The 13,884-nt window shown below is 31.9% G+C and overlaps 1 protein-coding gene across 1 annotated transcript in view; it reads right to left on the bottom strand.

Annotated features, from left to right (window-relative positions):
- The window catches only part of Zcwpw2 (zinc finger CW-type and PWWP domain containing 2), a 140,234-nt gene that overhangs the window by 89,337 nt on the left and 37,013 nt on the right, over nucleotides 1-13,884 (bottom strand). The window contains exon 2 of the mRNA XM_076843076.1: nucleotides 4,072-4,418. Within this exon, the coding sequence (XP_076699191.1) occupies nucleotides 4,072-4,409 (338 nt within the window). The 5' untranslated portion in view covers nucleotides 4,410-4,418. The remainder of the gene's footprint in view (nucleotides 1-4,071; nucleotides 4,419-13,884) is intronic.

Raw genomic sequence — 13,884 nt, 5'->3', positions numbered from 1 at the left:
TCATTTATTTGCTGACTTTTTACTCTTTTAATGAATGCACTCAATGCAATAAACTTTCCTCTTAGCACTGCCTTCAAAAAATGTCCCAGAGATTTTGATATGTTGTATCAGTATTCTCATTTACCTCTAAGAATTTTTTAAATTTCATCCTTGATTTCTTCTACTGTCCATTCATCATTCAATTGTGTATTATTTAGTTTCTATTTGTTACAGTAGTTGCTATTTTTTATTTTATCATTGATTTCTAATTTCATTCCATTGTGGACTGATAGAATGCAGGGTATTATCTCTCTCTTTTTTTTAATTTACTAAGAGTTGCTTTGTGGCATAAAATATGGTCTATTTTAGAGAAGGAGCCATGTGCTGCTGAGAAGAGAGTATATTTGCTCATTGATGGACAAAATATTCTATATATGTCTTTTAAGTCTAAATTATTGATTGTATTATTTAGTTCTATAATCTCCTTACTTAGTTTTTGTTTGGAAGATCTGTCCAGTAGTGAGAGGTGTGTGTTGAAGTCACCCAGTATTATTGTACTGTGGTCTATTTGACTCTTGAAATTGAGAAGGGTTTGATGTACATAAATGCCCCATTGTTGGAGCACAAATATTTATAATTGTTATGTCCTGCTTATATATACTTCCCTTAAGAAGTATGAAATGTCCTTCTTTGTCTCTTCTGATTAACTTTGGTTTGAAGTCTACTTTATCAGAAATGAGAGTGGAACCCCCTGCTTGTTTATGCAATCCATATGAATGATAAGTTTTTTTCCCATCCTTTCACCTTCTGTCTGTGGATGTCTTTGCCCATGAGGTGAGTCTCTTCAAAACTAAATATTGTTGGAGTCTTGCTAAAATTTTATTCCAATCTGCCAGTATATGTCTTTCAATTGATGAGTTTAGGCTATTAACATTCAAGGTTATTATTGAGATATGATTTGTATTCCTGTATTCCCTGTCATTTTGATTTATTTCTGGTTTTTGGTTTGTCTTAGTTTCTCATTTGGTTGTATGTCCCTTCAGTGTACCCACTTCCTTTGCTGGTTTTCACTTTTTTTTTTTTTTTCACTTCATCCTCATGGAAGATTTTGTTGAGAATGCTCTGTAGTGTAGGCTTTTTAGTTGTGAATTCTTTCAATTTTTGTGTATCATGGAAAGTTTTAGCTTCATCTTCAAATATGAAACTTAATTTTGCTTTATATAAAATTCTTGATTAGCATCTATTTTCTTTCAGAGCTTGAAATATATTATTCCAGGACCGCCTAGCTTTGAGGATCTGGGTTGAGAAATCAGTTGATATCTGAATTGGTTTCCCCCTATATGTAATTTGATTTTTTTCTCTCACATCCTTTAAGATTTTATCTTTAGTCAGTGTGTTAGTCATTCTCATTAAAATGTGTCTTGCTGTGGGTCTGCTGTAATTTTGTACATTTGGGGTTCTGTAAGCCTCTTGTATTTGATTTTCCATTCCATTCTTTAGGTTTGGGAAGTTTTCTATTATATAATTGAAAGATTATGCATTCTTTTGGTTCGTATCTCTGCTCCTTCACCTATTCTGATAACTCTTAAATTTGGTCTTTTCATATTATCCCATAATTCTTTGATGTTCTGTTCATGGTTTCTTACCATCTTCTCCACATGTTCAACTCTACTTTCAAGATTACATATTTTGTCTTCATTGTCTAAGGTTCTGTCCTACAAGTGGTCTAGTCTGTTGGTAATGTTTTCTATTGAATTTATAATTTGGTTTACAGATTCCTTCATTTTGAGGATTTCTGCCTGTTTTTATTCCATAATCTCTAGATCTTTATTTAAGTGATCTTTTCTTCTCATATTTTTTCTTTGATTTCACTCCTTATAGTATCCTTCACTTTACATATCAATTTAACTATACACAATCAGAACTCCTTGTTGGACATTTCTTCTACTGTGTTATCAGTGGCTTCTATCGTTGAAGCATCTTGATTTGTCTGGGGAACTTTATTCCCTTGTTTTTTCATGTTGTTAATGTGTTTTCCCATCTAAAAGTATAGATCTAAGGCAGGACAAATTCTACCCTATAGACCTATAGTGTCCCTGAAGGTTTCCAGAGTTTCACCTTTACTGGTGAGACCAATAAAGAGTACCCAGTGTAGATAATATATACCTTTAAACCTAATAGCTCCCACTAAGTCATCTCACATTAAAACAAAATGATGAATTCAATAACTATCTATAGTACAAACAGAATATTTGTTAAACGAATTACAATTTCAAATGGTGGATGAGAGAACAGAGGTAGTGCAGTATGCAATAATTGCGAGGAAGGAAGAGAATCTAGAAGTAAAAATTCACAGGAAGAGTGGAAGAGGAGCCAACAGAGATTGGCTGTTGGTTGGAGAAAATTTGGGGGGGAAAAATCCAAGAAAATAGAAAAGAGAGAGGAAGGATGTAAATAAAGAGACAAAAATTAAAGACATAAGAATACAACAAAAATGTAAAACACCATTCATGTCAATGTCCTCCACATACTGATGCATAAAAAACATCCTGTTCCAAATATGGTAGAGATATTAGTGAATAAAAAACTAAAATAAAATAAATCTTGCTAGAAAGTCGAACTGTCTTTGCCAGTGTTCAACCATTTCTCAGCCCTGTCTCTAATGTCTCTTGGGATCACCAAACCCAAATCAGTCCTTGCAAACCCAGTCTCTATCCCACAGATCTGGGCTTCAGATACTTCAGGCTCAGCCACACTGCAGTCCCAAGATGTCAGTGCTGTTCCTACTTGCAGAGAGACCACCAGGGATACACTCATGCAAAGGAGCAACCCCACGATGCAGCTGCGAAACCAGGGCCACCAGCACTCTCAGCAGGAAGACCCCAGGCTTCTCCAAACCTACAGGCACCCCCACACTGGACCTGGAGGTCCACCTGGAGTCCCCAGACAGATGCTCTTATGGTGGTAAACCTGCTTGCACGCAGGTCCCAGCCCCTGGCTGGTGTCCCAAAATGGGTACAGCCACATGCAACCAAACCTGGAGTCTCCCCGAAAGCAGTTCTCTAGCCCGTGGTAACTGCTTTTTTTTTTTTTTAATTTTAATAAAGAATAATAGATTGGAAAGAATAGAAAATCTATTGGTAATACCTTCAGAAAAATAAAACATGGAAAAGAAAAAAAATATTTATATGTAAATATAATTGAAAAGACAAAAACAATTCATGAAAAAATGAATACATAAAATGAATAAAGAAAATAAAAGATAAATAAGATGGAGTTCTGAAATAAGAAAATCAAAGCCATGAGCTAGAGCAACTAAGAAAATTAAAAATAAAACTTGGGGCTGGAATTGTGGCTCATCGGTAGAGTGCTCGCCTAGGACCGGCAGGACCCAGGTTTGATTCTCAGTACCACATAAAAATAAAGGCATTGTGTTGTTTCCATCTACAAAAAAAAAGATTCATATTCTTCTCTCTCTTTCTCTCTCTCTCTCTCTCTCTCTCTCTCTCTCTCTCTCTCTCTCTCAAAAAAAAATTAAAAATAAAAATAAATAAATAAAACTTGGAATTTTAAACTGAAAATGCACACTGAATATTTGGGAAAATCAATCACATATTGGGGGAAATGCAAAACACTGAGCTATATTGGTAAAAATCCATACAAATCTTAAAAAAAAATTATTTGTCTTGACAGACAATTATATATGTTCTTTTCAAATGTGCACAAAGAATTCAGAAGATGCATCACTGTGGGCGAAAAAATAACATTCAGTGGTAGTAACTATTACAGATTTGAATTAGAACTCATTTGTAAGTCAGTGGTACAACACTTGATTTGAAACCCATTTCAAACTTAAATTGTCTGTACTGAGAAGAAAAAAGGATTTGTACTCAATGACCTAATTTTAAATTTTAAAAACTAGAAAAAGAATAAATTAACCTCAAAGAAATAAGGGAATGAATAATAAGACCAGAAGTCAATAAATAAATAAACAAAAGAGAAAAAAAGTTGAACCTTTGAAAAGGTTTAAAAAATGCACAAACCTAACAAGACTACACCTAAATAATTAGCAAAAAACAACAAAAGCCTTACCTTGGCCAATTTTGTAATTTTACCAAAACCAGGCTTCCAAGAGGGAGCTGTGAATAAACAATCTTAAATCCACTTTGATGAAGCTGAGTCTCTTCAGGAAAGTCTTCTTCAGAAATAGAACATTCATTATATCTTGAGTCAGCATTCATGAAGCAATACCATGGTTCACTGTGATCAACTTTGGCTGCATCCTCACTTGACAATAATCTCCATTTCAAACAACTTTCATTTTCACATTGAACCCATACTCTGTTTATATACATACTGTTTTCCACTGAAGAATCCATTGCAATGTTACAAAACTTAGTTATTTTATCATTAATTTTTCCTTTTTCCATACATTTAATCTGAAAAATAAGAAAAAGGAAAATAAAAAATAAGCATTCAAAAGTATGAGAGAAAATCCCATCCAAAATCAAAGAAATAACTCTTCTTTGCCTAACATCTCTGTATCATGAAGATATATGTTGAACACGTTTAATTTCCACCCACACAAAAACAAAAGAACAAAATGGAAACATCACTGTGCAAAAACTGCTCCAAAAATAAAAATAAGAAAAATATGATGGACAACATGAGGAGTAGAGATTAGTTAATTTCTATTAACCTACTACACAGCACACATCTGGTAGGTATCCAATATTTTCTGTCAACAGCTAAGCCTTATTGAATGACAGCTATGTTCTAGGTATTATTCTAAGTGCTTTATTTACACATTTCACATAGTATTCCCAATTACCTTATAATGCTCATTTTTACAGGGTAGATTTGAGATAAGAAAAGTAAAATTTTTTTTTAAAGATCCAGAGATATGATAAAGTAGAGTTGAGATTTAAATGCAGGTAGTTTAGTTTTAAATTTTGTGATCTTAACTATTAGACTGTATTGTTCCTTGAGTATTCATAAAGCATGGCTTGACAATTCTTTTTCTTTTTCTAATTTTACCATATAAGATTTAAAATTAATCAGAATTTAAAGGGATTTCTTATGTCATTTACCTTTTAATCTATTAAAATTCCAAATTGTTTTCAGAGTTTTTTAATTATGAAAATGCTACACATATAAAGTTAGAATTGTATGACTAAGCTTCCAAAACATAACATCAATAATAATAGTTACATGTAAACTAATAATACAACTAACTACAAGTAAAACTAATTATTGACAACTTATTTGCTATACCAAACCTATTTCTTAAAAGAAAAAAAAAAGCCTTTGGTATACCATATCCACAAGCTAGTAAAACATGTAAGTTAACACCATTTAAAGAAGTCTTTAATTCATGAGTTAGTGATATATTTAGAAACTTACTTATGCATGTCATATACCTTCCTTGGGCCACTATAAATTGCTTTAGAAATTTGCCAATATATTTTAATATGTCTTATGTGAATATATCCAAAGAAAATAAACATAAAAGATACCAACCATAGTTATAAAAATCAAAAATATTCATTGAAGCACTGTTTATCATACTGAAAGAATAGAAAATCTAAAAACAGGAAGACTTAAATATATCAGAAAATATAAAACTTTGCCAATAACATTTAATTTTTACTTGCTTAATTCTTGAACTGGTAAGGAAATTTATAAGGAGCAATGTAAACTGCAATTGAAGTGAATGGATTTATTACATTTCTCTCTTTTACTCTGAAATTTGTTTATGCCTTCTCTCATTTATTCTTTAATTTGTCAGAGATGTTTTAAAAATTAGTTTTGAAATTCGACTTAATACATTTCCCTTATCCCTTCTTTCTATTTTCTTTAGAATTCTTTTTTCTTTTCATTGATGCTTAATTAATTTCCAATCTTTTCTAATATGAGCATTGAAGGCTTTACTTTCCACTCTAAGTATTACTAAATATTACTCAATTTTAAATATTCAATTTCAATTCTGTTTATCTTTGGGCCCAGGAGTAATTTACACTTAAAAATTTTTGAGAGGGTCTCTGTATTTGAGGTTTATTATTTTATTATTGATTTTTTATACAATTTTATTTTAGTCAAAGCTTGCTGATACAGAGACCTGGGGATCACAGCAAATATTGCCACACTGACCTAGCCAGAATGCAATTGAAACAAGCACAGAAAGCCAAGGGGATTCAGTTCAGAGATATAGGAGAGTGCGACTCATTTTCCCTTTGAGTTTGGTGATTCATGTCAGCTAATAAGAACGAGAATACTGAACAAGCAAAAATAATTATACTTGGGGACTGAGTCTGGGAAGGCCCTATTCATGGGTGGTGGAGAACAGACCCATGGAAAGTTGGTAATCTTGCTGTCATTTTGTAGGCCCCTGAGACCCAAACACCCAGCAGAAATTAACATTTTTCTGGACGTAGAATGCATTGATCTAATCTCTACTAAGCAGATGCCACCTAATAAAATTTCAGCATTCTAGCCACCAGAAATTCCCATTTAGAACTATGTGCCACCCCTATCTTGGAAGTGCATCTATCTAGTCTGTATCAACAAAACTCCAATTGACCGTACTTTCCATTTTGTCCTGCTTTACAGAATAGGAGAAATATCTTTGCCAGCTACTCTTCCAAGAGAAAATTAATATCTAAAATATATAAAGAACTAAAAAAAATTATACCCCAAACACTAAATAACTCAATTAATTGATGGGCAAATCAACTAAACAGACACTTTTCAAATGAAGAAATGCAAATAACCAAAAAATTTTCAACATCTTCAGCAATTAGAAAAATTCATTTCAAAACTACACTGAGATTTCACCTCACTAGTGTTAGAATGGCAGTCATCAAGGATACAAATAATAATAAGTGCTGAAGAGCACTTGGGGAAAAAGGAACACTTAAACACTGTTGATGAGATTATAAATTAGTACAATCACTATGCAAATCAATATAAAGTTTCCTCAAAAGACAAGGAATGGATCTACCACATGCTTCAGCTTTACTACTCCTTGGTATTTATCCTAAAGAATTAAAGTCGGCATAAAATAGTGATACATGCATACCCATGTTGATATCATCACAATTCACAACAGCCAAATTATAGAGCCACCCTAGGTGTCCATCAGTGGACGAATATATAAGCAAATGTGATATATATACACAATGGAATTTTACTCAGCTATAATTTAAGAATGAAATTATGCCATTTGAAGGAAAATAGATGGAACTTGACAGCACTATGTTAAGCAAAATGAAAATAAGCCAAACTCAGAAAATCAAGGATCATGGTTTCTCTCATACGTGAAAGCTAAGAGAGGAAAGAGAAAAAAAAAGTGATGGAGGGTATTTCTTATGAAAACAGTAGAGTACAGGAAAGCAATCAGGAAGAGGAAGCAAAAGGGAAAATACTGGGGAATTAAATTAACCAAATCATATTAATTTATTGTGCCATACAGATATGCACCAAATCCCACTAATTATAATGCACCAATAAAAGTAAATAAAATAAAAAGTAGCAGAAATCACTTCCATATATTTAAAAACTATTTCCCTGCACTACCTCCATGGTTATTTCCTTAGCTCCTCTCTCCTCAATTAAGATTAATCTATTGTTGAGTTGTTAACTTCAAAGACCTTTCCATATACAGAACTCTATTGAAATTCATTTTGTATTTATTTATAGCATCCTGTTCTTTTCTTAGGTATAATTGCTGTTAGCTGAATTTGTTGAATGTCCTGTTAGCTTACTTCCTTGTAATTTCTGTAAATTTTTAAAGTAAATACATCTCTAACCAGGTTTTTTTCTGTGGAAATACTTTTGTGACTTGAAATGAGTATAAAATTTTGTGTTTACTTCTGTAAGACCCAGAAGCATTACTGTCATGGGATCAATGTTTTATTAATTTTTTAAATAAAACAAGTACCTATTACAGATATTAAATCCAAAATTCCCTAAGGGTAATTGATTCTTAAAGCCCATACCATATAAAGGCAAACAGGTATCTTTGTATTCCTTTGTTCTGATTTAAAAAAAGAAAAAAAGCTTAAAGGCCTCTCTAATTGTAGTAAGCCCTTTGACAGACTGTACTATAAGAAGGCAATTCAAGTTCCAATTTTATAGTTCACTAGTACTCAAATCCTCATTTTCTGTCAAAACATAAATCCTTAGATTATGGGGTCTACCAACTACTCATCTCTCATTTCCCCTTTTTTTATATTCCCATTCCCTAAATGGGAGAAACAGCATCAACTTAGATGATAACTCCTCTAGTTTTCCATTCTCTCTTCTTTTCTGACCCTTGAAAATTTTTCCTTTTTTTATGGCTCAGCTATATATAAGCAACAATGTTTGTTATATTTCATTACTTCTGGTTATACATAGCAGGAATGAAGGTAAGATTATTCATGTTATATGATTTATATTACCAGATCTGGCAAGCTATTTTACTAGAACTGGTAAGCTGTTGCACTTTTTAATGTAGGAAGTGAATTACACATTCTGTACATCAGCATGTATTTTTCATGACTTATTTTTCATAAGTTGTAAATATTTTTAATTACGTGAAATATTCCACACAGTTCATTATATAGATATACCAACAATTATTTAAATAATATCTTTTAACCTAAATATTCCTTTTATTCACAATTATTACTACAAATAATATTGAATAACTTCAGTCAGTCACCCAATCAAGCAATCTTTTTTGAGTGTATACTGTATGCTAGAAACTTTGGCAGTGGTAATAGGATGAAGATGAAGACAGATGTTTCTTAATCTCAACTTTATTCACAAGTGGAAAGTTTGAGAATTCCCCCAGATACTGAATAAGAATATCTGAGACTAGCACCTAATAATCAGTTTGTAAAATAACAACTACTCTTGAACAGATGAATGGATAAAGAAAACGTGATTTTATACACACACACACACACACACACACACACACACACACACACACATATATATACACACACACAACAGAATATAATTCAGCCATAAAAAAAGAATGACTCGATGACTGTCATTCTACGTAAAATAAACAGATCCTCAGAACATCAAAAGTCAAATGTTCTCTCTGATATGTGGATGCTAACACACAACAAGGAGAGATAGGGGAAGAATAGAAGTTCAGCTGATTAGACAAAGGGGAAGGAAGGGAAGGAAGCAAGGAAAGACACCAAAAAGACAATGGAAGAAATATAACATGGCTTTTCTATGTACACATATGAATCTCCATAGTGAATCTCCAAATCATGTACATCCACAGGTATGTACATGATCCTAATTAGAATAAAACATACTTCCTGTTTGTATAAATATGTCAATATACCCTACTCTTCATTTATAACTAAAAAGAAATAAAAATTAAAAATAAGTGACATAATTTTTCTGATGCATATGCTTTTGAAAACTGAATACGTTTTACTTCCTTGTAAAGGAAGTAAAAATTAACAACAAATGATAGGTGTTGCTTGTCTGTAATCCCAGCTACTCAGGAGTCTGAGGCAGGAGGATCCCAAGTTTGAGGCCAGCATCAGCATTTTAGCAAGACTCTGTCTTAAAATAAAGAATAAAAAAGGGTTGGGATAAAGCTCAGTGGCAAAGCATCCCTGGGATCAATCTCCAGTACTGCAGGAAAAAAAAATTAAACCAAATAATCTTCTAAATATTCTTCCAGTTGCATTCCCAAAGTATCTTACATTCTATTAAGTTTTGTCCTAAAGCTATATTTGGATGTTTCTTATTCTTTTGTTTGTGTCATTTATTCTGCCTTGATTTATTGAATGAAGCCAGATATTGTATTTTTGATTCTCATATTCAGAATGTTGGGTCAGAACTACTCAAAATCCATTATGAAGAAGTACCTCCTTGGTTTTAATGACATGAACTTCGCTTTGTGACATAATAAAGAAATATATTAACTATATTTTCAAGAAGAAATAACTTGGTATCTTTCTTCTTCCATGGTTTTAATTGATTAAAGACTTACATTGATAGAAACTATATTTATCTTCTTTTTTTAAAAGAAGATTTTTATAGTTGTAGATGGATACCATGCCTTTATTTTATTTATTTTTATGCAATGCAAAGGACTGAACCCAGTGCCTCACACACGCTAAGCAAGTATTCTGAGCTTCAGCCTCAGCCCTATATTTATCTTCTTAAAATGACTGAATAATTTTCTTTTTCAAAATAAAACCACCCTTAACTTCAATCACATCCTTCCCTGAAAGTAACCACTCTAAATTAAAGTGTGTATTCTCCAGATAATTTTTACGTATACACCTATTCATGTTTTTATATATTTGATATTTTCATCTTTTTGCAATTATGTTTATGCATTTTAGACATTGTTTCCCCTCACTATTGACTTTGCATAGCATACACAGAATGAATGAAACGTAGCTTATTTGACTAATACTCTCTCAAGAAGTCTGATATTTTTCCACTTTTTTATTAATATGGTAACAAATATTATCACACACTAATGAATTCACGTATATGAGCATGTATTCTTCTTGGAAGGATAACTAGAAGTAGAAATGATGGATCAAAAGTTATAAGTATTTTTATTTTAATAGATGATTCCAAATGGCCCTATAAAAACGTTTGTTCCAATTTACACTTTACCAACAACATATAAGAGTGCTGATTTCAGCATTCATACACAACAGATATTAACAATGATTCATTTATTTTCAAATCTATTCAAAGAGTTATCTTATTATAGTTTTAATTAACATTTCCCTGACTATTAGTGAGCTTTTACTATTTATATTTCCATTTATTGGAAATCCTATGAGATACTCATACGTGATTATTTTCTCTATTGATTAGGTGGAAATGTTGATATATTATGGATATTGCCTGTTTGTTATATATGTTGCAAACATTTTCACCCAGTTTCTTGTGTGTCTTTTAACTTTATATTTTTATCATACAGGAATTTAAAAATTTTTATATGACTTGCATTTTATGTCTAACCAAATAAAAAAGTTTGTTTGACCCAAATTTTAAATAAATTCTCTGTATTTGCCAATATATTTGTTTCCTTCTTTTTACATTTAGGAATTTAACCCATCTGGAATATTGTGTCAAGTTTGGAAATGATGAGATGAAAGACTCTAATTTTTATGTACATTGATTCAAGGTCCTTCTATTCATTTTTATTAAATAACAAAAATGGGCTTTACTAGTACTTAATATCAACTGACATTGGAATACTCATTCAGACCATATGTAAGCTAGTCCTAAATGGGATGTGAGGCCTCCTGCTAGAAAGGTTTGAGGTCCCATAACTAAAAGGGTTTCATGAAGATACCTTTCATTTATTCATTAACCTTCGCCATATTGCGATGTATTGGAGTTTTACTTCTAGATAAACAAGCTTGTAAATTAAATTGTTTAAACTATTCTTCACAAAATGCACTTTAAAAAAATCTCTACAAAAACAACAATAATTGAGGAATTTGACAATATCAATAATGCAAATAATTAAATTATAAGAGATTTGGAAGTAAGCAAAAAGGAATTGTGGTCACTTAACTGTCTAGTATTTTGTCTATTTTGCAATCAATGGACTTCTATAGAGGAGAAAGTATTTTTTAAGTTTGTGGCACCACATCAATGGAAAGCTTAGAAAAATCCATTATGATAGTCTATTATAAAATGTTAAGGGGATTAAAAGATTACTTTTAAATGGTAGATAAAGTTTTCATATTTTCTTAGGAACTTCAGTCTCACAGTGGATAATACTGAAAAGATAAATTAACATTAAGAAAACGTCATTATTACTTAAAAAGTGATACTCATTTTCAATCACATCTAACTTAAACCTCTTAGTATTAGATTTGGTATATTTTATCCAGGCTAATAGAATTTGTACTACCGATTATGAAATGCTTATTCATCTTAAGAATCTCACTGTTTCTATTACCTTTTCTCCAACACTTTGCTGGTGTTTAAAATTATTGCCACATTCAAAAGATGTAAATGACAAGGAGAAAGAAAATGTCATAAGAATGCTAGTCTTTGAAAGGCTTCCTATGAAATCATTCCTAAGTAGCCCAAAATTAGTCTTCATAGGGACTTTATGCAGACTTTGACAAATGCAAAGCTGTACTAAGAACAACACTTGATTTACTCAACTTCTGTTTTTCTACTATGGAACTCAGCTAAAACATTGAACTAGATACTCCATAAAAAATAAAATGCAGAAAACATTGAATGGCTCTTTAAAATTATACAGTCTTAAGTTCACAATTTATACATTAGTTTTTCTTTTCATTCAAAGTCATTCATACATATGTATGGTTATGGACACTCAAGTTTTAGTCAGACAGTTCTACCACTTTTTACTAGGCAAATTAAACAATCACTCTAAATCTATGGTCCCTTATTTGGAAATCATAGATTACTTCCTATGACCCAATATTGAGCTCTTAGCACAGAATACTGTGCACTTTATATTTCTTAAATACATGAATTTACCTTTATTTGAACATTAATTCAAACATATACTAAATTTAAGCACTGTGCACAAAACATGAACATGAAACACTCACTAGACTTAAGTTTACAGAAATACAGATAAAACCAAGTTGCATAAAATCCTTGATAAATTTAACACAATGTGATTAATGTAATAATAAATGTACAAGTACTAAGGAGAACATAAAAGAGAAAACAACTTTTAGGAAAGGTGGACTCTATGAAAGATGCATGGAGCAGTAAGCATTTGAGCTAAGCCTGTGAGGATAAGTAGGTATTCACTATGGCAAGATGAAGGAGGAAATGAACATGTACGAAAAGGAAACCCCATGAACAAAGGCATGAAAGTGTAAAAGAACAAAGCATGCACAAGAATATTGAGTGGCTGAGCATAGCCAGAGCTTTTTCAGGGAAGTAAAAATGGCAGCTGGTGAGGCTAAAAAGAATCCATCCGGGGGCAAGATTGTTAAGAGCCTAAGTTACAGGCATGTGCCACCATGCCCACTGTTCTTATTTTTAAAAAATCAAATACTCTTATAAAGCTTGAAATGATAAAACTTTTGTTCCTGCCATACCTACTTCCCCAGCAGCAACTATTTCGACTCTTTTAGTTATTTCTTTAAGTATTCATCTCCGTATTTCTAAACAATATAGAATTATTTCTTAATTATTCCATAGTTCTTGTACCCTATCCCCTCCCAACTCCCTAATATTGTTATAATTTTTAGTTAATATTTGTTGTTTATATTGTAAATATTTAAATATGATTGTATTTAATTTATCTACTTATTTATTTTTATGCTGCTTAGGTTTGAATCATGCTTCCTAGCCAAGGGCTCTACCACAGATTCCCATTGCCAGCCCTTTTATTCTTAACTCTATATTTTCCTTGGGCTTCCTGTCTTAAATTAAAAACAAAAAGGGCTGGGGATGTTGCTCAATGGCAGAGCACTCTTGGGTTCAATCCCTGGTTAGCCCCCCAACACACATACAGAAAAAGTACATAGACAACCTTGAGCAGAATAAAAATTAAAAATTTTTAAAAAGAAAAAAAGAGTTATTACCATGTCAAATAATAGACATTACTCTAGAAGTAAATAGGAGCCATTGCAAAGAGCATCACAAAAACCAGATATCTTACTTCATAGCTTCTATGGCACCAATTTTTACAGTTGAACATTTGGCAAACAAAATGCACCTTCAAATTCATGGCATATTAAAATTATAACAGCTGTCATTGTCTGTATATAAACAAACTTGGTGAGGTAAGATATAAACTCATTAAAGTGTTGAGAGATGACTGGTTCTTCATGGTATGATTAGACAACCACCACCAGTAAGCATTTCGAACATTTATAAACCACAGAAATTTATTTCTTACAATTCTGGGACTGC

The sequence above is a fragment of the Callospermophilus lateralis genome, chromosome 1, assembly GCF_048772815.1.
Source record: "Callospermophilus lateralis isolate mCalLat2 chromosome 1, mCalLat2.hap1, whole genome shotgun sequence".
Lineage (NCBI taxonomy): Eukaryota > Metazoa > Chordata > Mammalia > Rodentia > Sciuridae > Callospermophilus > Callospermophilus lateralis.
The sequence above is the reverse complement of the archived record's forward strand: the minus strand, read 5'-3'. Positions and strand labels throughout refer to the sequence as shown.